This window comes from Corythoichthys intestinalis, chromosome 1, assembly GCF_030265065.1.
Source record: "Corythoichthys intestinalis isolate RoL2023-P3 chromosome 1, ASM3026506v1, whole genome shotgun sequence".
NCBI classification, from domain to species: Eukaryota; Metazoa; Chordata; class Actinopteri; order Syngnathiformes; family Syngnathidae; genus Corythoichthys; species Corythoichthys intestinalis.
Window position 1 is genome coordinate 30,263,438 of NC_080395.1, and position 21,846 is coordinate 30,285,283.

The 21,846-nt window shown below is 41.2% G+C and overlaps 1 protein-coding gene across 3 annotated transcripts in view; it reads right to left on the bottom strand.

Moving 5' to 3' along the window:
• The window catches only part of insyn1 (inhibitory synaptic factor 1), a 143,199-nt gene extending 132,027 nt beyond the window's left edge, over nt 1-11,172 (bottom strand). Inside the window, exons 1-3 of one of the 3 annotated variants that reach the window (XM_057819296.1) lie at nt 10,707-11,172; nt 9,800-10,364; nt 8,931-9,378 (exon numbers count right to left, since the gene is read on the bottom strand). In XM_057819296.1, coding sequence (XP_057675279.1) covers nt 8,931-9,074 — 144 coding nt within the window. In that variant the 5' untranslated portion in view covers nt 9,075-9,378; nt 9,800-10,364; nt 10,707-11,172. The other 2 variants (XM_057819159.1, XM_057819232.1) reach the window with 2 other exon arrangements.
• Between the last annotated feature and the right edge of the window lie 10,674 nt (nt 11,173-21,846).

Sequence of the window (21,846 nt, forward strand, 5' to 3'; positions counted from 1 at the left end):
TTGACTTGATGTATATTTTATCTGTGTTGTTCAGTTCTCACGGCAAACCAAAGTCAATCATGTTCTGTGATTAAAGCCTGTAAAATACAAACGACTTGGTTCGTGATTTCGACTCGAGAGGAAATTACGCAGATGTTATAAAGATACCGATTCCATTCACTACCAATTAAAACAGATTATCTTATCCACTTGTAATGGCGTTCCCTCACATGTCACATGAAGACCTCTCTTCGTGACAGAGAATATACCGTATTGGCCCTAATATAAAACGGTGTTTTTTGCATTGAAATAAGACTGAAAAAGAGTGGGTCGTCTTATATTCGCGGTCCAGACATTATCCCCATTCACAACGCTAGATGGCGCCAGATGTCATTGAAGCGATGTTCTGTCATGACAGATCTCAGCTACTCTCCCCATTCACAACGCTACATGGCGCCAGATATCATTAGTTATTGCAATTTTGTTGTTTTATCACAATAGATTTGGTTTATTTACATTTCAAAAACCGGAAGCCATTCATTAACGAATGTGATTGCACTTTAGTTTACATATTTAAATGTTCAGATATTAAACTTTGAATGAGGCAAAATAACATGCTTTTTCTCTCAAATATATTGTTATAATCATTTGTTTCCGGATGTACTGTAATTATTTTCTGTATAAAAATGAATTTGGTGTTCAAAACGTCTTTTTTCAAACTTGAGTCTTGAAAAAGAGGGGGTCATCTTCTAATCAGGGCGGTAATCAAGAATTCTAAAGAAGCTGGTGATAAAATGAAAACTTAGACATGTTCACGGCCCTAAGAGTATAAATTATATCCTAACGCTATATCTGCCTGTCGCTCAAAAGTTAGTTTGGATTAGCTCAAGAACAATCACAACTCAAAAAAACCTCTACAAAATACAAGACTAATAGAAAATAGATCAATGAAAAACATGATTTGGATGCACACCTATTCAAATGTCTACCAGAGTCTTAAATGAATTCTGTTGAAACTTTTCAGCTCCATTGTAAAATGAACGGATTATAATTCTAGAATACGGGGGGTGGGTGAAATGACTGCAATGACTGCCACTCGTAAATGAATAATGATGGCTAGTTTTTGATTCACGACACACTACCAAAGATTAATTAAATAATCCCCACCCTCCACGGTGGCCACTCTCATTAATAAAGCAGCAGGGTCTAGCGTAATGACGACTATTGAGAAAACTAGCCTCAATCTATCCTGAGGCCTCCTGTCAGGGGGCAATGTCCTCCAATGTGCCGCATTCAGCCAGTGATAATTGCTCTTTCTTTATCGTCTTTTGACCTCATCTCATTCGGAGCTTTATTGTATTTGAGGAGTCCTGATTGCCTGCCCCGTGTTCATTTGTCTTGCGCCGAACACAGATGTGCTTCTGCATAATGGCCGTCATAACACTCCATCATCCCTGCTTCCTTGCCTACATTTTTTATTCTTTTTAAAAAAAGATTCATCTTGCTATCTTGACTTTCTCACCCCCACTTGGTGCTTTATTGCATTATTTCAATTTGCCAAGTCTGGGAGTGTCTGATAAAGAGTATTGTCTTCCATCAGATGCCATGTATTCTGCCAAAGTTAGTTGGAGCAAACAATTGAATGTCACATAACGTTCCTTGTTTATCCTCTGTCCAAGGTTGATGGCGCAACTCAATGAATGATTTTTCCGGAAGAGTCGCCACTCCTGCCAGTGTGATTATTACAAATGGAGTGCTTTATCAGCGGGTATTACTGTCCAATGTCCTTCCCTTATGTCCTTCTCATTGGACTCGTCACAAAGAGTGTCATGCGATTCACGAGTACAAGGGAGTCATATGTCACCCTAATCGACTTTAAATGACAGTAACGTCGAAAAAAACCTTTCACGGGGCGTGAGATTTCCTTATGCAGTGGAAGGGATATTACAGCGCATAATAGTGAATGTTAATGCAGGCATACAGTTACAAGAGACATAACCATTTCTGTGTTTTACCCCCTCTTACTCCATAGACAATGATGATCACTTCAAAAAATTTCATAAATCGCAAATAGTGAAAATCCAGAACGAAGTGATGCCATAGATTTGTATGTGATTAAAGCTATATTTTGATAACCTTAAACCCACTTTTAACCACCCTACAGCGGAACCTCCAATTTCACCTATCCATCCATTTCCTCTACCGCTAATCCTTTTCAGGGTCACGGTGAGCTGGAGTGTATCCCAGCTGACTTCAGGCAAAAGGACAAATTACTTTCTAGACTGGTCACCACCAGTTACAGGTTGTATGGAGGAACTGACAACTAATCACACCGTTACTGTACGAGAACTAAAGGAAAGGAACTGGTCCTTTATACCATGTGTGTGTGAAACTACAAATTCAGCGGCCTGATTTGTTTTTTAATATTGCCTTTCGTAGAGATGGCTTTTTATAATGTTACATTTCACTCAGGAAATCTTTGGTTGCCAAGAGCTTGGGTTGTAGATTTCAACAGCCACCTAATTCAATAGGGAAGACAGAATTGTACTGCCAGTCACTGTTTTTTGGTCTTTGTGAGCCCTGCATTCTGTTGGATTCTATTCAACAAGAGGCTATTGTGTTATTTATTGGTTTGTATATGCTGTCTTTTCGCAGAAAAGATTCAGCTGTCAAGCCCCAGACATACATTGCAGTTGCACTATCATATTAGGATTCAAATGAATGCTTGTAAGTGTTCTGCAATGAAATGCATTCACATTTTGTTGTTGAAAACCCTTGTTGCATGTGTAGAAATTCAACAGAGGCCCATTAAAGGAAGTGAGCCAAGGATGTTGTGGATACGTGGCACACTTCCCATCGACGGGCTTCTGGGGCGCACAAATGATTAATGGTTCATAGCAGATATTTCCGTAGGGTCGTTACAGAGTGCCACTCGTAAGAGAATTAAGCTCCAAGGTTTGAACTTTGGAGGAATTTAGGGAGCATGCGTTTGGCATGGGTTGTTTATTAATGAGGTCGATGAATTCTGGCAAACAAGAAAGCAAGACACTCTCCCTGACCTCCTTTCAGACTATGAGGAGAGCAACCCCTAAAGGGAGAAGAACGGGGTGAGGTCAAGGTCCGGCTAAAAGGAAAATGATGGAATTAAAATGGCATCGTTTTTTCCTCATGTGAAAGACAGCCAGAAGTTAGTTTTCAAGCAAAAATCGACTCCGATTGGCTGTTGAACAATCCAGGTTGTGTCTTGCCCAAGTCAATTGGGATAGGTTCAAGCTCTCCTGTGACCATAATGGATTTTTTATACCATGCTATAGAAATTGGATGGATGGTAACGTTACTGTTAGTGCAAACTCGCAATTTCAATGCGCCAAAATTTCAAATAATAACCTCATCATCAAAATGATTTACTTTACGTTTCATTTTTGGGGAGCTTTTGGTGACGGAAACAGAAAATGATTATTGTTTGAATGATTCATCTTAAGTAAAAATCAGCTCAACTCAGTAAGCAAATGATAGCAAATTAACACATTTCCTCAATACCAATCAGGCACACAATGCGGATGGTACATGGTGTTGTTATCATATATCCATTTTATATAGTGCATGTCCAGAAATCGCAAGACAAATTGTCAAGTCAAGGTTATTTCTGTAGCCATAATCATCAGAAAGGATGTTTCTGAGTCCTCTTTGCATGTGTATGTCCTGTATGTGTCCTAAATACAGTGTATCACAAAAGTGAGTACGCCCCTCGCATTTCTGCAGATATTTAAGTACATCTTTTCATGGGACAACACTGACAAAACGACACTGTGACACAATGAAAAGTAGTCTGTGTGCAGTTTTTATAGTAGAGTTAATTTATTTTCCCCTCAAAATGTCTCACTATAGCCATTAATATATAAACCCCTGGCAACAAAAGTGAGGACACCCCTATGAAAAAACATACATCCCTAAATGTCCAAATTGAGTACTGCTTGTCATTTTTACTCCAACATGTCACGTGACTCTTTACAGGAGTGCTGTCAGCATTGCTGCAGAGATTGAAGAGGTAGGGGGTCAGCCTGTTGGTGCTCAGACCATACGCTGCACTCTACATCAAATTGGTGTGCATGGCTGTCACCCCAGGAGGAAGCCTCTTCTGAAGACGTTACACAAGAAAGCCCGTCCTTCTCATCAGACCATAGGACATGGTTCCAGTAATCCATGTGGTTTGTTGACCTGTCATCAGCAAACTGTTTGCGTGATTTCTTGTGTACCGTATTCAGAAGAGGCTTCCTCCTGGGGTGACAGCCATGCACACCAATTTGATGTAGAGTGCAGCGTATGGTCTGAGCACTAACAGGCTGACCCCCACCTCTTCGATCTCTGCAGCAATGCTGACAGCACTCCTGCAACGAGTCAAATGACATTTTGGAGGGAAAATGACAAGCAGTACTCAATTTGGACATTTAGGGATGTAGGTTTTTTCATAGGAGTGTACTCACTTTTGTTGCCAGGGGTTTAGATATTAATGGCTTTATTTTGAGTTATTTTGAGGGGAAAATAAATTAACTCTGTCATATAAGCTGCACACAGACTACTTTTCATTGTGTCAAAGTGTCATTTTGTCATTGTTGTCCAATTAAAAGACATACTTAAATAGCTGCAGAAATGTGAGGGGTGTACTCACTTTTGTAATACACTGTATATAAAAACCGATTACATCAACAATGCCCCTCAAAGTAGTCAAATTATTTTTTGAACAACGCAGAAGTACACCAGCATCAAGAAAAGGTTGTTGCTAAGAGTTTCTTGAAACTAAAAATACGGGCAGGATTATTATATTTTAATTAGAAACTTTACAAAGGATTTCTTTGTCTATTGTATATGAGCCTTTACCTCCACCTAAAGTTACAAGGTACTGTCCCTGTTCACATGTCATGTGGTGACCTTTCTGGTAGAGCCAAGTTCCTGGCATTTTCATATTGCGCTACCTTTGTTTTTCTTTGAATAGTGTTTGATTAATTCATGACACACATTGAGACATGGCAGAGTGCCATCATATGATTTGTTTGCCTCCAGAAATGCTTGTGTTCATTCGTGAACCACCGTTTTTCCTCTTTAGAAGGCTACAGCAGACATTTTCTCTGTGAAGTTCTGTGATGGCCCATGTTATGTTAAAAAGTGAAATAAAAATGGTCTGAACTTTGCTAAACCTTGAAATCCAATAAAAGCAATGTACATCTGGAATTGCCTCTTAAATAGCTGAAGAACATTTTGATTTCTCAGTCGATGGGCAAGGCTATTACAGGTACAAGTTGTAAAAAAATAAAAAATCGAAACCTCATATTTTTTCACATTGAGACTCTGTCTAAATGGTTTGATTGAAGGCTGGAAAAAGAAATGAGTGCACACTGATAAAACTAGAAACAATCAAACTATGTTATGCAAGCAGATTGCTTTGCTGGACGGAATATTAATGTTGCTAGAATGAAGAGGGGTTTTTTTTTTGGGGGGGGGGGGGGGGGGGGGGATCTGCTTTACTTCTCATCAAATTTCGCGAGCCAGGAAGGCAAAAAAGAAAAATAGAAAAGTCCACATTTCCGTCGCACAGGTATATGACCAGGAAAGCCATGTTTTGCCTCCCGACATTACTGCAGTTCCACTAGGTCTCTAAAGACCTTGTGTGTGATAATCATTCATTACTGATGCTCGTCGAGGTATTTATTTTGTCGCATTCACATGGCAATTAATCATTTATTTATGTGACAGTTATCTATTTTGGTTCTTGGTATTTTGTTCTTCTCACATGGACGAAAATGGGAGATTTTATGCAACATTAGCCATCTACACATCTGACTGTGACTTTTGAGTTTCCTTGGACAATCGCACGGTCGGTTAATTGCAAGATATTGATTTGATAACAGCTTGTCATGGTAAGATATGCACATTTTTCATTTTACTAATGAAGCCAATATTAGCAATATACAGCAATTTGCGATAGCTGATAATGAAAAAAAAAATACCATCAGCTATGCATTTAGGCATCTACTGTAAGCAACTAAAAAACGTAAGAATTTTCTTCAAGCGCGTAACACGTTCAACTGGTGTACTGTCAAGCTAATGTACCAAATGTGTGTCAATACTAGAAATGTCACTCTCATCACTGTACGTTGTACCATGAATGATAAGTACTGACGAGGATTTCATAGAGGAAAAAACGATAAGTGAATGCAGGATGCCCTCAGTTTGTATTTATGTTTTCAAGATGGGGAATCGATGAATGTGGTTTTTTTTACGCAGTCGTGTAATAGTACATCGAATGCAGCAATATAGTTTTATGTTTCAATGAGGATTGTGTTTTCATTGGCCTTTAATACTATAATGGAAGGTTTGTGATATATTACATTTTTCCAACTTGCATTCAAATTCAGGTTATGTTGGTGCATCAGTAATAGAACTTTGTTGGAAACTTACACTCTCTTCACAAGTTTAAAATAATCATTAACTCATTTGCTCCCAAAAACGTATAAATACGTTCTATTTTAATTGTTTCACTGTCCCAAAGACGTATTTATACGTTTTTTTTGTTTGTTTGTTTTTTGGGTTTTTTTTTTCAAAAGAGACATCACTGGGTTGTGATTCAATTTAGCTCCAAAGCACAAAACTGAAAATCCATTTTAAAGCAATAAAACTGGCCACTGGAAGGCAGTAGCGCATTTGATAAGACCCGCAACCCTATTCAACGGCAACGAACGGCCAAGCCACAAAGCCGGGGCGCAGGCGGAAGACGATCGAATGGATTACAGGCGGCGGACAACCGAGCAGAACAACCGGTAGGACGCCCGGGATGCCAGGCGCTGGACGACCGAGCAGAACGACCGGACCACTAGATGCCATTGAGTCCGTGTTGCTCGCGAGCAGAGCCCACAGAGACTAAAAAAAAGTTTATCTTTTTGAAACGGGTGGTGATGAGGGAAAAGTTTAACCGGCTGTCACAGCCACAATAGCGTCATCTTTCAGTTAGTTATGTGTAAATAAATTGTTACTTTGCTATCAAAAACTCCATCTGTCTTGTTGTTTCTGTTATTTTGTAAAAGGAGAACATTATTCAGATGTTTGGGATGTAACTAAACCAAAAAATAGCTGTGTTAAATTCAAAGTTATGTTTGAAATTTATGCTTTCACAAAAAGCTCAATTTCTCCGTTTTTTCATCAGAAATTGGAAAAATTCTCAAACTAAGCTATTTTCTAATGCCGATTTTTAAAGAATGGAAAAGATATGAACTTATTTTTTTCTGCTGAAAGAAGAGAGTCAAATCTTTCTTTTGGTGGGTTCCATGTTTATGTAGCAATAGAACCGAATTTTCTGTGGGCCTTGCAAAATCAGTCAAAATCCAGTAAAACGGTCAGGAGCGAAGGGCCTTGCTCCAGTGAAAATGGCTGGGAGTGAATGAGTAAAGTGTGCGTACTTTGACATTGGTCAGTATTAAAATCAATCTTGGAGACATTGGGCAGGAAAGTATGAAAACAATACTTCACTCTGAAGTAAAAACATTCACCAAATAGAACAAGAGTCAAACAACAAATATAGATAGCGTATTAATATTTTTTAAGCAATGCAGCAATGGTCTTTTAGGAAATTCAATACCTGAATTGACTGTAATTTGTGGAAATGATTTACATAGAACGGACAGTGCCCCTCACACTTTCCATTTGTGCTACTAAGTTAGCTTTGGGGAGATTGACGAAAAGTAGAGCATAAATGAGGCTTCAGAGAAAATGATAAAATACATTGGGAAATTCTTCCCTACCACAAGAGGCGAATATGAAGCCCAGCTGTCTACGTGAGATTGAGACATTCCTCCAAACTTATGTGAGAGTCATCGTGCTCCCTTAATGGTAATAGGCGTCCGGGGCTGGCAACGGCACAAGGCGCGTGTTTGTTCATAAATATCTCGGGGCCGGCATTACTCCACTTGCTGTAGCACCATAATCGTCAATCATGGTCTCTCCGTCCCACTTTAGAGGAGGCTTGCTGTGAGCCATGCCCTTGCCCCTCTGAGTACATAAGAGGTGGGAGTCTAAAAGAATATGTGCAAAGGAATTGTGATGTGATGGCCTGGCAGCTTCGAAACGTCTATTTAAAACCTCCCCTTCCTGTCTTTTGGACATTACATGCACCAACATAGACCTTTACAGCATGTTCAAAGCATGTTTCTCTTTCTCTGCCTTTGCCTCTTTGGAAAGAGGTGGGAGGTTAATAACTGGAAGGACACGGGATGGGTTTAGCGACGCTCCCATTCGTCTCTGTCTCCCAGGCTGCTGTTATCTCACTCTTTAGGAGGAGCTGAGCAAGACAAGCTCATAGCTGGGGAAAGATCCCAAAGAGATGACGGGGGCAATTGTGTACTCTCGGACTCAGATTATCAGTGAAAAACACATTTTTTTTTTCGTATTTCAAGTCAAATACGCAATAAATGCTACACAATCTCTCTTTTGCCGAGTCCCTTTCAAACATCCTTGACACGCTGCGGTTGCAAAACTACAGGAATCTCGTTGATCCTGAACAAAATGCTTACATAACTGTTGCGGTGCGAAGTGCTGGATCTTATCTAAACCCTTTCCTCTTACAGCGAAGCTTTACTGCGTCTCATTGGGTCTTTGCACCAAGTTTACCGCCCCCCTTAAGTTGAAGACATGAGCAGTGTTAGCAATTGTCTCATCTTTGATGGAGGGGTAAAAAAGCACTCTCACTGAGGTACTAATCAACAATATCCTCATGCCGCACAACAGAAAAACTCGGCTCTCACATTCAAATCTTAATCACAATCTCCACACTGTGAGGAGAATGTTACGCTTAATTAAATGAACTCTTCCTTGGTAGCACACCCACTTAGAAACCACTTTTCCCTCCCGCAACCCTTCAAAGCCCTGCAGCGGAATGTACTGTTTGTAATTTTCAAGCTCACCTCCCGAAGTTCCTTGGCCACGTCTTTGAGCTCTCTGAGAATTCCTTCCAGCTGGTCAATCACCATCTTCATGTGACTGCGGATGCGTTCTCTCGGGCTGGGGGTCTCAGAGGTGTCCCGGGCCGGAGCTCTGCTGAGGGACATCCTTCACAAGGTGACGTGGGGCCAGTGGCCAACAGGCTGAGGGCGTGGGGGAGCCGAGTCGGGGTCCATGTCTTTGGCTACCAGGAGCCTCAGTGCTACTGATCCGAACAGGGGCTCCGGCCACGTACGGAGACCTCAACATCTTAAAAGCACCTGGGCGACCAAAACACCTTTCCTCGCCCGCACACTTGGCACAGGGTCACTCTCTGGCAGCCATGGCGTCCGTCCAAAAATGGGGAGAAAGTGAGCGCAGGAAAAGTCGAACACAATAAATCCATGGAAAAAAAGAAGAGGCAAAAAAAGGCTGGAATAAAAAAAAAAAAATCTTACATAATCTCACTAAACCAACTCATCTCATGTGTCAGTGTGTACAGCTGTAAAGGTTCTAGAGGAGATGCTATTTAAAACGCTGTTCTATGCTTGGCAAGGTGCTTTTCCCTCTCACACTTGAAAAACATAGCAACATTGCGTCATGCTACGATTATAAAAGTCGATAAATATCCATTCTCCTAGAAATAGAAAAATACAACTCCCCAGATAATACTCTTCTTTTATGAAATTTTTGAGGGAGCTTAAAAAATAATAGATATTCCTTTTCTCCCCAATTGAAAATTAAGAGACGTCAAGAGTTCATGTCAAAATAAACTTCAGATTTCCATGTCAGTGCAAATCATAACTTAATAATGACGTCTTTCAGTTGTTGACGGAGCGGAGGATTGGTGTACCTTGGAGCTGTTTTCCTAGAGAATCCAATCTTCCTTCCCAAAAGAAGGATTTATTCCAGGTGGCGTAGGATCAGGATGAATTAATTCCTAGGCCTATGAAATGTGACTCTTGGAAGTAAGTGGTCAAAAAGAATAAAAAGAAATCATGGTGGATGAGACACAGTCACAGGGTTCTCTGAGGCAAAGCAGTGACTTTCCCTAGAATCTGTGTGGCGCTTGATGCCCAGAGCAGTCCATTGGGGTGTGCCCCCATATAAAAATCCCCCAAAAGAGCAGAATGAGAAAATGACTCTTCTATCTCCCTCAGTTGTTGCTAAGGGAACCGGGTCTGCCTACCCGTGCCGTGATTGGATAATTATTGTACTTCTGATCCGTTCAGTGTGTGGTTTCCTATGCGGACTCTTCTTTCAGCGAGGCACTAAGCTCACCGCCATGAAGCAGGATATGATAAATCCCAGAAAAGATTCCTGGCGGAGCCTCGGAGAAAGAGCAAAGGGGAGTGCTTCCCGCCAGATTCGGTGCAACGCTGCTTCCACGGTGCACGTTGGCCAGCCTCACATGGCACCTGGAAAGATGGGGATAGAGGGTAGGAAGGAAAGCATTCTCTTATTTCCATAATCTTTCAAAGCACCTTCAACATGCAATAGAGTGAACAGGATGGACAGCGAAAGGGATTAACTAGGAGCTCGTGTCAGAAAGCATCACCATGCACACACACAGACTTACCTTTTCTGTGCATCACATTAGTGTTGTCCAGAGCAAACTGTCCATGCACATCCTTGGCATTCTCGGCGACAGACAACCTTTCGCTTTTCTGTGTTCAACAACACTTTTTCTACCGTACACTTTCACCGTTACACACACACACACACACACACACGCACAGTTCCCTCACTCCCCTACTTACTGTCTTGACAGAGAGAAGCTTCTATCAGCAGGGGTCTTTCACTCTCAGGCTCATCAAGAAGAAGAAGATGCGTCTGCGTGGAGGATGAGCAGGAGGAGGCAAGAGAGCAATTGGCAGTGTTGAGGGAGCCCAAAGTGGCCAAAGAAGACACCGCCGCCTCCGATCCTGTCAGCACCGCTGCGAGCGTCACTCCAATAACCGGGCCGCTGAAAATGAGCCACCCGTCATCCACCGCTGGCATTCGCCTGCCTTCACGAGGCAGTCGACAGACGGGCAGAGCAGTGAAATAGGGGAGCTGCGAGCAGATGACAGTTTCTCCTCGCTTGTCTGTCTGCCTTGTCTCATCGCTTTGACCACCGAGCCCCCCTTCTCCGATACCCCTCCTCTCTCCTTCTCACTCTCTCCCCACCTTCTGTCACGCTTGCTCTTTCTACAGTCTCTGCCCCCTGCACCCTAGTTGTGTCTTCCCTGACTGCCGGATGAAGGCGAGCTGATGCCAGAGTTTATCATGTGGCTCAGACTCCTGCCAGCATCACTTGGCTCTTTGCTTCCACTCGGTGGAGGAGGAGTCTGGTGCTTTTAAAGGCGCAGCTCCTCCATCCTCACATCTCTACCTGGCTTCTCATCTTAGCCGCGCTCGCTATTTCTCCAGGGAGTTCTATTGGAAGTGTTGTCTTTTTAATACATCCGGATGAAGGGAAAATCACCAGCCAAGGTGGTCTGAAGGCATAGGGGGCTCAAGATCACCACTATAAAAGGCAGGTTAGGATTTGATTAATTAATATGCTTAGGGGAAAACTCTCTAGCACTCTAAAGTAGTGAAAGTTCTGTAGCATGACTTATCAGTTATCTAGACTTAAGCCATTGATCGTCAAAACAATTGATATATGAAGCAGGATGATGTTTGAATTTATGGCGGACAGAAAAAAATCTCTTGATTATGATTAGTGGTTTCCGCAGGGAATTTTGTTTTGGGTAAACATGATCATCCCGTGCTTACCTTTTTAGTCAGGTAATATGGTTTCCTGTTAGTCACGGGATCTGTCGTTCACTTGAGTAAACGAAACCATTCCGGTTCGTTCAGTAAAAAGATTCGTTCAAACAAATCATTCAACGAATCGTTCGCCCCCCTCATCTCCCTCCCCGCCCAAATGAATCGTTCGGTGAAAGGGAAGTGACGTTGGCAAATTTCAGAAATGAGTGACAGGCGATATCATTCTGCTTTCACAGACAGCCTCGTCTCCCTCCCGCTGCTGCAAAAGCGAGGGAGAACTTCCGCGTCGTCTGTCCTAGTTCAATGGGATCAAAGTCATGGCTCGTGCTTGCATTTTGATTTAGGACACTGTTTAACATTTTCCTTTTGTGGGGGAAGTAGGGGTTTGGGGTCGAGGGCGCACGGACTTTCTTTAGCATGATCTTGATCACATATACAATGCTGCTGCTACCAGCCAACACGGCATGCTTGCTGTCACGAAAATAAAAATAAATCGAAAGTTTAATTTCTCAATATGGAACGACCAACACATCATATTTACCTCTCGCTCTGTTGTATTTTAGTTTTTATGCTCATCACTATTATTTTTGGTCACTATTATTAAAACTAAAGTGTTAATAGCGAGTTGTCAAATGTGCTGCTCTGAAATAAAAACAATACTACATTTTGATATTTGACAGTTTAATTGCAAATCAGTATTAAGATGATCGTATTGAATTTTTGCACTGGTATTAACAAATAAAATAATCCGGTCAGCTCCCCTGTCGTCCCCTCATCTCAGATCGTCAAATGCTGATGAGAAATAATTGTTTGCTCTTTACGATGTCGCCTTTCTACTCTCATTAGTCTGTTAAGAAAAATGTAGACATATTGCGACATCTCCCGTGCCCACGTGCGTTGTTTTTGAGCGCTTGAGTAGCACATGATGGATGGATGGACATAATTTGTCAAACCAACCAACACCCGACACGCTCTGACACGAAAAAAATAAATAAAACACTCGGGAAAAATGGACATGTATATACAGTTTCATTGCAAATCGGTATTATGGTGATCATACTATTCTTTTTTCTGTGCACATATGAGGTAAATATCGCTACCATGAAGCCTCCATACAATGACAGTTCTCTCCCCCCCGCACTGCCGTCACGCGACCGCAGCGCAGCTTTTGCTTGCCTTGTAGCTACCCGCGAAAGTGTTTTAAACTACTGTAAATTTGATAGTATGTCATCATATGTAGTCCCGAGTCTGTTGAGAAAAGTAGTACACTAAACCATGCTCGCTAGGTTTGTGTGGTGTTTTTGTCTGTTTGAGCAGCATATGATAGGCTCCGGATCAACAAATATGTGACAAAGTCATTTCCTTTCATTTTTTGACTCGTTCACCGCATGACTGGAAAGTCAAGTTAGCAACAAGCTCGGTCAGGGGCCAGAGGACCGAGTAAGTGAACGGGAAGTGACCTAACTCAGTCTTGCCCCCTTGCATATACGCTGGCTGCTTATTGGCCACACATGAAAATGAGTGACAGACACCCTGATTCTGTTTCCGCTCCCTCCCCTGCCCGCGATGAGGCTGACGTCTGATTGGTCGTGTGCGATGTCAGAAGACGCTGCCGCTTGCTCAACGACCTCCCACGCAGCTAACAAGTCCCAACTTCATAGAACGAACCAGTGCAGAAGATGATTAGTTCGGTCTCGTTCACCCAAACAATTCGTTCAAAAAGAACGAATCGTTCACGACTGATACAACACTACTTCCTATACGGTCAGGATCAGCAGTCTCAAGCCATGGATCGTCAAAACAATTGATATATGAAGTAGGATGGTGTTTGAATTTATGGTGGACAGAAAAAAATCTCTTGATTATGATTAGTGGTTTCCGCAGGGAATTTTGTTTTGGGTAAACATGCTCTTCTACAGGAATCCAACACTACCTCACTTGCTGCCTAGCATAAATCCTCCCTCTAGGTCAGCGGTCAGCAACCCATGGCTCTAGAGCCACATGAGCTCTTTAGCGCTGCCCTAGTGGCTCTCTTGAGCTTCTTCAAAAATGTTTGAAAATTGAAAAAGATCGTTAAGGGAAATAATTTTTTTGTTTTAATAATAGTTTCTGTAAGAGGACAAACATGACAAAAACATTCTTCTAATGCAATAATATTGTAATGAAGTTAAACTTGAGGCGGCATCATACAACAGAGTAATCACGTGGTGCGTCATTCTCTATAGGATGCACTGCAGGGAAAATAAACATTTACCTTATTTTCTGCACTATAAGACGCATCGGGGTAAAAGGTGCACCTTCAATGAATGGCCTATTTTAAAACCGTTTTCATGTACTGTATAGTAGTAGTAGTAGTAGTAGTAGTGGGTGGCATTGAGTTATGCATGCACAAGATGGATTCATGCCATGATTAACTAATATTGGTCCATATAAATGGCACATCGGATTATAAGGCAGACTGTGGGCTTTTAAGAAAATTGAAGGCTTTCAGGTGCGCCTTATAGTGCGGACAATACGAACACAAATAACAGACATGAATAATCCCTGTTTAGGCTTATATTCAAAGTTTATATGGATCGATAGCATGCACGCACTGTCCGTGCATGTCACACACACACACGGGCAGTTTGCCCCGACTCTCGGCCGCGTTGAAATATTGCTCATATAGAGCAGAGAGAAAACCGATTATTCTCAGGCTTATCCTCAACCCATTTTAATTTTTTTATGACTGTTGTCAAGCCTGGCCCTTCCCCAAAAGCTGTGTTCAATGCAACCTCGGCGCTAATAATGCACAGCTGCACCGCTACCGTAGCGTCTCTTTCGCTCGTTGATAACGTAACCAACCACTGCATGAATTCCAATTTGGGAGACTTGACAGTACAGACCGCCGCGACATTCTGGAAAAATGTGGCCCAGATCGGATTTGAACCACATACGAAAGAGACCCAGATCGGATTTGAAATGGTCCAGTTCTATGCGACTTGTCACGTTCAGGCCGTCAAGTTAATGCCTCACTCGAGTCGGAAAAACACGAAAACATCGGATTCATGCATTAAGACCTGTAGTATGAACGTAGCATAAGGAGACAAACTTTAATCATAGTACTGGTTTGGAAAAATGAACGCGTCATATTGCTCGTTACTGAAGGAAAGTAATCAGATGACAATAATGTGTTACTTAGGAACACATTACTGACAAGACTGCTTCCGACACGGGCAGGTACAGCGTTCTAAAAGCGCAAGATATTCAAAATCCTCACCATCAAGGGCAGATTGGTGTTGGATTTCATCTTTTGGTACACAGACAATGTCCACTTCACGGGGAAGTTTCAGTCCTGCCAACACTCAATGGCTCCCTATCTGAAGTAGAGGTTCTAAGGATTCCGTCCCCCGCAAAATTAGATATGAAGACTATTAATTCTGTCACTGAAATGCAGTGTTGTTAACCTTACTTTAAAAAAAAGTAATTAATTAAAGTTACAAATTACTTCTCCCAAAAATTAATTGAGTTTGTAACTCAGGTCAGGAATGTAAGAGTAATTAGTTACTTGGCAAAGTAACTGGTTTTACTTTTCATAGGTCATAGGTCACACAATATGAAGTTCAAAGGGTTTTTGGGACAGTCGCCCTATCCCAATTCTTTACCCTAAATTTAACTAGACACAGGGGTATCATGGATAGTGCAATAATTAGATAGTAACCTTTGCTATGTTTGGAAGTTAATGTTTGAATCAACCGTTAAAGTTGTTAAAAATGCTCCCGTTACTGCATTAGTTCCCTTCTGTCTACTTTCTACACGTGAAAGTTTTAAAACTGTTTCATCATTTAAAGATAAAGTCAAGATTTTGCCGATTTAGGAGTATTTAGGATAAAAAGTTACTTAGGTTCGCTAGGAAGGTTCTCTACAACAGAGCCTCTCTGAGAAGTCTACTGCTTTAAGATGGCGGCTGTTTAATAACGCCGGCAAGTGTATCATTTCGCATCTACTTCTCTATACATTTGCTAACACCGCCGAGTCTGTCATTTCGCATCTAGTTCAAATAAATGTGATATCTAGCGTAGCATCATGTGGGCGTAATTTGTAGGCTGTTGACAACAGTCAAGTACTATTGGAGCCACCTGGCCTAGCATCGCGTTTGCAACGGCGTCACAACTCCATCCTTCCCACTCCCGCTCTTCTCTCTCCGTATGTCGCAGACTTTTCTCGCATCATTCAACCAACGTACTAACGCAAAGTAACGCACGCCTTTACATCCTCAGTAACGGTAACGGCGTTGCAAAGATTTGAAAAGTAATTAATTCGATTACTCACTACTGAAAAATAAGAAGGCCGTTAGTAACGCCGTTTTACTCTAACGCCCTTATTAACAACACTGTTGATATGGCGGTTTCACTAATGCTCAAAATGATTAATATACAAGACAGGTTGGTGTTTGCTCATGATGGAAAAGTCTTGTTGCCTCTTGAATTGGAAATTTCTCAATCTAGCACAATTCTGAGATTGTGTTTTTTAAAACTAGATTGAGTTGTCGATGCAATACAACAGGTACTCCAATTTTGGAGGCTCACTAGTTTGTTGCATAGACCGTCTTATCGTCTGTTCTGTACCTGTAAGTGTAGGAAGATAGACCTCATTCATGTGACGTCACAACATCGCCCCCTGACTTGTGCCGCCACATTGTCTGTCAGCTGATCGTGTTTACAAGTTACCACTACGTACATTCCTCATATTACTGCATGTTTTCCTGCTTGTCTAAGGAATAACCGCTTAGTAAACGAACCCAAAAACCTTGTTTTGTTTTTCAGTTTTGCTAAACGCACAAGTGCACTTTTTATCGTCGCTTTTGGTTACGTAACAACTGGCCGAACTGACTTATGACGTACGTGAGTGTAAAGAGGTGTCCCAATTCGTAGGGCTGACCTTTCAAGCCCTACTCCTTATTGCTTCGTTTGAAGGGCCAAGGGGTGGGGGAAGACAAATAGAAATGGGATGCGGCCGGCGGTGCATAAGTAATGGCCCCATTTGCAAAACAAAGGCTAGGCTTGGCTTGGGGGCGGATCCCAAGGTGTCCCAAAATTGGACACCCTTGGGGATGATCCCAGGATATCCCAAAAGGGGACACCCATGGTACAAGTGCTAAGGTGACATGGAAGAAGAAAAAAAGATGGAGAGGAAAAAAAAAAGTTGACGTTTAAAAAACAAACAAAAAAAACTGTGCCCCTAAAGGGACACGGAAGATTTCTTTTATGTCAACACACACACAAAAAAAAATCGAGGTTGAAGGCAAAAAGTGTTTTGAATCAAGTAGGGCTGTCAAACGATTAAAATTTTTAATCGAGTTAATTACAGCTTAAAAATTAAATAATCGTAATTAATCGCAATTCAAACCATCTATAAAAAATGCAGTTTTTTTCTGTAAATTATTGTTGTAATGGAAAGATAAGACAAGATAGATATATACATTCAACATACGGTACATAAGTACTGTATTTGTTTATTATAACAATAAATCAACAAGATGGCATTAACATTATTAACATTCTCTTAAAGCGAACCATGGATAGAAAGACTTGTAGTTCTTAAAAGATAAATGTTAGTACAAGTAATGGAAATTTTATATTAAAACCCCTCTTAATGTTTTCGTTTTATTAAAATTTGTAAAATTTTCAGTAAAATAAACTAGTTGCTCGCCATTGTTCATTGTCAATAATTACACCATGCTCTCTCATTGTGCTTAAACCCATAAAATGATTTGGACCCAAGCGCCAGCAGAGGGCACCAAAAAACAAGTAACAAGTGGACATTACACTGCTGTCGTTTTAATCTGTTTGAGCGGGGCATGTGCGTTAATTGCGTCAAATATTTTAACGTGATTAATTTAAAAAAATATTTACTGCCCGTTAACGCGAAAAATTTGACTAGCCCTTTTATTTACTATGAGCCAGGTTTGTCTTTGTTGTAAAGCACTTTGGGGACCTTTCGGGTTTTGTAAAGGGCTATCCGGATATCCGGGTAGGAGATGTCAGGCAGAGACGGCGAAGACAGTGGGTCGAAAAACATCGATACGGGCATCAAATATGGATCTAAAGGGCTATCTGGATATCCGGGTAGGAGATGTCAGGCAGAGACTGCGAAGACAACGGGTCGAAAAACATCGATTCGGGCATCAAATATGGATCTGGCGACTGGATCGACCGAAGCCTTTCCAAATAACGTTTACAGCGTCTGAAAGCACCGGGGCTTCCATAATTCGCAAGTAAATCCACCTTTAGAAACTACGATCATTGGCAATACGGACAAACAATGACGGACAATATGGCGGCACAATAAAGCGATCACGTGATTGTGTGACGTAGGTGAATGGGGTCTATAGCAGTATCAAACAGTAGGGTGCTTCAAATATGTGGAATTAAAGGCGGGTTTGTGTAGAGTCCTCTTGATAAGGATGTTTTCACTCAGCATGGCTGCATAATGTTAAAAATAATTTCCAATGGCAACTTACATAGGAGCTGGTGCACTTTCAATCGATCCATTGAGCAAATGGGAGAAAAAGAAATACATGATTATACTCCCCATGGCGAAAGGTGGTGTAGTACGTTGTGTACAATGAACTGCACTTGATAAATGTACTGATGTGGATTTAAAAAAAATGTTTAAGGCAATAAACATTCAACTCAGTGAGTCTTTTGCAGACCACTAGAGGGACTGCATACCACCGGTGATACTCGTACTTCACTTTGAGAATCACTGTCCAAAAGCATACTAACTACTTTCCAGCTCTCTTTTTTGGTTTGTTTGTTAGATAATTGAGCAGAACAGCCTGAGGCTTTGTGCATTTCTTAGCATAATTGCAAAGTGGGATTCAGGTTACGTGGATTTTCCATGCAGATTAGTTTGATCTGGCGGTCTGGAATTGCAGATTTTATTCTGATGCTGTAAGGCTAATTAGGTTGGGTGGGTTTAATTGTTTTGCAGCCGTCATCAAAAAATAAAACACTTGTATTTACGTATGTTATTTGTCGAATACATAACAGCGTGTGATTCCCCTCACTCCCACATATGTAATGCAACATTTCAGATAGGCTGTTCATGTGAGTCTGCAAGAAACAGGTGTCCTTGAGCATTTTTCCGAAGCACCTTGACAGCATCAAACAAGGAGGCTCCGCTCTTACACGCTTTTATGCAGTCGTTTTCTTTTTGCTCAACATTGCACAACCTTTTTCTTTTTTTTTTTTTTTGCAAGGTTTATTTCATAGACCAATGCCTAATAGAAGGGGTTCATGACTAAATGGCATCCCCTTGGAAAAGGACCAGGTGCACAGTGCAGATAGCTTCATGCCAGTGATGGGGGAAGGAAATGGATTATTTTCCTCACATAAAATATTTTTCTTTTATGTTATGGTCATACTGTTTGGTGTGTTGCAATCTGGAGAGGGTCCGGAATAGTAGGACTTGCACTTAATATTTCTTTGTAACGATTGTGCCATGCCATTTTATGAAATGTAATATTTTTTATAGTAAGGGGTGCGACTCATACACAAGTATGAACATGTCAAAAAATGACAAAAGTGCACAAACAGTGAATACTTGGATGGATTGCCAAACACGGCAATCGGAAACTAGATTGCACCCACATTTCAACTAATGCACAATCACAATACAAATTCAGCAACATGAACAGGGAACAATTTCATTCAATCAATGCACAAATAATTGGCAATCAACATACAGTCCGTCTATAATAAACACTGTCGCCCGGGAAGTCTAGAGGAGCACATTCATTCTGCAGAACAGATCTGAGGTGTGCATTTTTAAGCAGCAGTTGTTGAGAGTGCCTGGTTGATTGTTACGTTTCAAAATTATTTTCTGGGCTATGTGTGGCTTTTTATTACTTCTCTATACTGAATGTGATTAAAAGTATCCACTGAAGCTTTGGCCAATGACTCCTGTGGGCACAGCATGTTATATAGCAGAGTTTGATGTCAACTGATTTCTTTTTTAATTTGATATTTTCTCTGATTCAACCAAAACAACAGCATTCATCTTTTCTTTTAAGAATAGATTTTAGATGTCTCTAGTTCACAAAAATGTTGCACCGTTTCTGTTTTTGGAAAAAAAAAAACTCTTTTATACCCTGTCATATCAACGTTTGTCAGAGCTGTCACCAGTTTTTGGTTACTTGTCTAGAAACAGCTGACCGCGTCATGAAACCTTCAAAATGTTGCACATGTGGGCATAGGCGGAGTTTGACTTTTGGGGCAGGGGTGGTACAACATGATGAAGACCCCGAAATACAGTGTCAGCAATTAAATTAACTTACAAGAATATTTATAATAATGAGTTCAAAATGAACATTTTTTTTGTTTCCCATTATTCTTGAGGGGAATTCTAAATCAGGCTGCTTAGGACAGCTGAACTTTTCGCCAAGATCGTCATCAATTGAATATAGTACGCCCGCATCTTGCTAATGTTGTTACCCTCGTCAAAAAGCCACTGCGCTGTACTGATTTTCTTGATTTCCATGTTTTGGTGATGTAGTTACGAAGTTTTAAAACATGGCCCATCCATCAAAAAATAACTTTTTTTTTCTTCTGTCGTATAACGCAACATACGTACTGAACATAAAAAAAGGCAATGTTTTACTGTTTTACTCATAGGATGACCTATAAGTGTTATTACTGTATTTCAAGTCCTGTATAGAGTTTCTCCAGTTTAATAAACATCGATATATAAAATATATAAAATATATAACTGTGGTTCTTTTCTGGCTTCAATTCATTGTTAAAGTCGACATAACTATTGTGTGTGCTTGCGTGTTTCCCCGGCCAGGGCATACAATCTTTGACGGGGGTAACTACATTGGCAAGACACCGGTGGTGGCTTTGTTGTACAATTAGCATCTTTAGTAGGGACAAATTGAAACTCCGCTCATCATTTTGGCAGTGCTCTCTGCCGGTTCATGGTCCACATTTTCAATCCTTGGTTCTTGTTCAGTAGTTGTTGATGCTTTTGTAAGCTTAGGTTTAAAGAAAATACGTATATCCATCTTGCCTCTTCGGTCCTCGGGTGGTTTTGGCTAAGCAAAGCAAATCTAAGGTATAAGGTGCAAGTCACATGATCAGTTCGAAAAATAGTTTTGTGATGATTCAATTCAATTCAATTTTATTTGTATAGCCTTGGATCACAACAACGTTGTCTCAAAGGGCTTTGCAGAGGCAATATGATACACAATCAGAAACAGCAAATGAAGCAACAAAGATGAATAAATAAATTCAAGTCCTGGGTATCCCCCATCCTTAGACCCTCCATGTCGGCAAGGAAAAACTTCAAAAACTACAGAGTCTTTGGGAGAAAATGAGAAACCTTGGGGAGTACCACAGTCAGGAGAGATCCACTCCCAGGACGGATAGACAGGAAGCCCCAGGACCGCTAATGGGAATTAGCAGGCGAAGTTACAGTCCGTAAAGATGCAGTGGAGTAAAGGAACAAGAAGAGGTCCATCTAGCCAGATGAGACGGGGGTAGCAACGAGGACGTCCAGCTTGGGGTCCGGACTGTCAGAAGCTGCAGCTGAAAAATAGCCCCTCCCCAGAGGGGAGGGGGGGAAAGGGGACACCGGGTGACTAGTGATGAAGAGACTAGACAACTAGATATTAAAATTGGAAAATAGAAATAAAGTCAGATAAGTGGTAGGTAGAGTGAGAAAAAGGAGATAGAACTCAGTGGCTGTACTTCCCCCCACTAAACTTTGAGTCTACTCCGACTTCAACTAGCCTGACCATAAGCTTTGTTGAATAGGAATATTTTTAATTTAATCTTAAATATGCAGACTGTCTCGGCTTCTTTAATATTAGCTGGAAGCTGATTCCATAAAACGGGCTTGGTGGCTAAAGGCTCTAGCTCCGACAGTACTTTTAGAAACCCTGGGAACTACCAGTAGACCTGCATTCTGAGAGCGGAGTGTTCTGTTGGGGCGGTATGGAACCAGAGCATTGGTGAGATAAGATGGCCCCAACCCATTAATGGTCTTAAATGTAAGAAGGAGGGTTTTAAATTTAATTCTAAACTCGACTGGAAGCCAGTGAAGGGCCTGGAGCACAGGTGTGATGTGCTCTCTTCTATTGGTTCCTGTTAAAAGTCTTGCTGC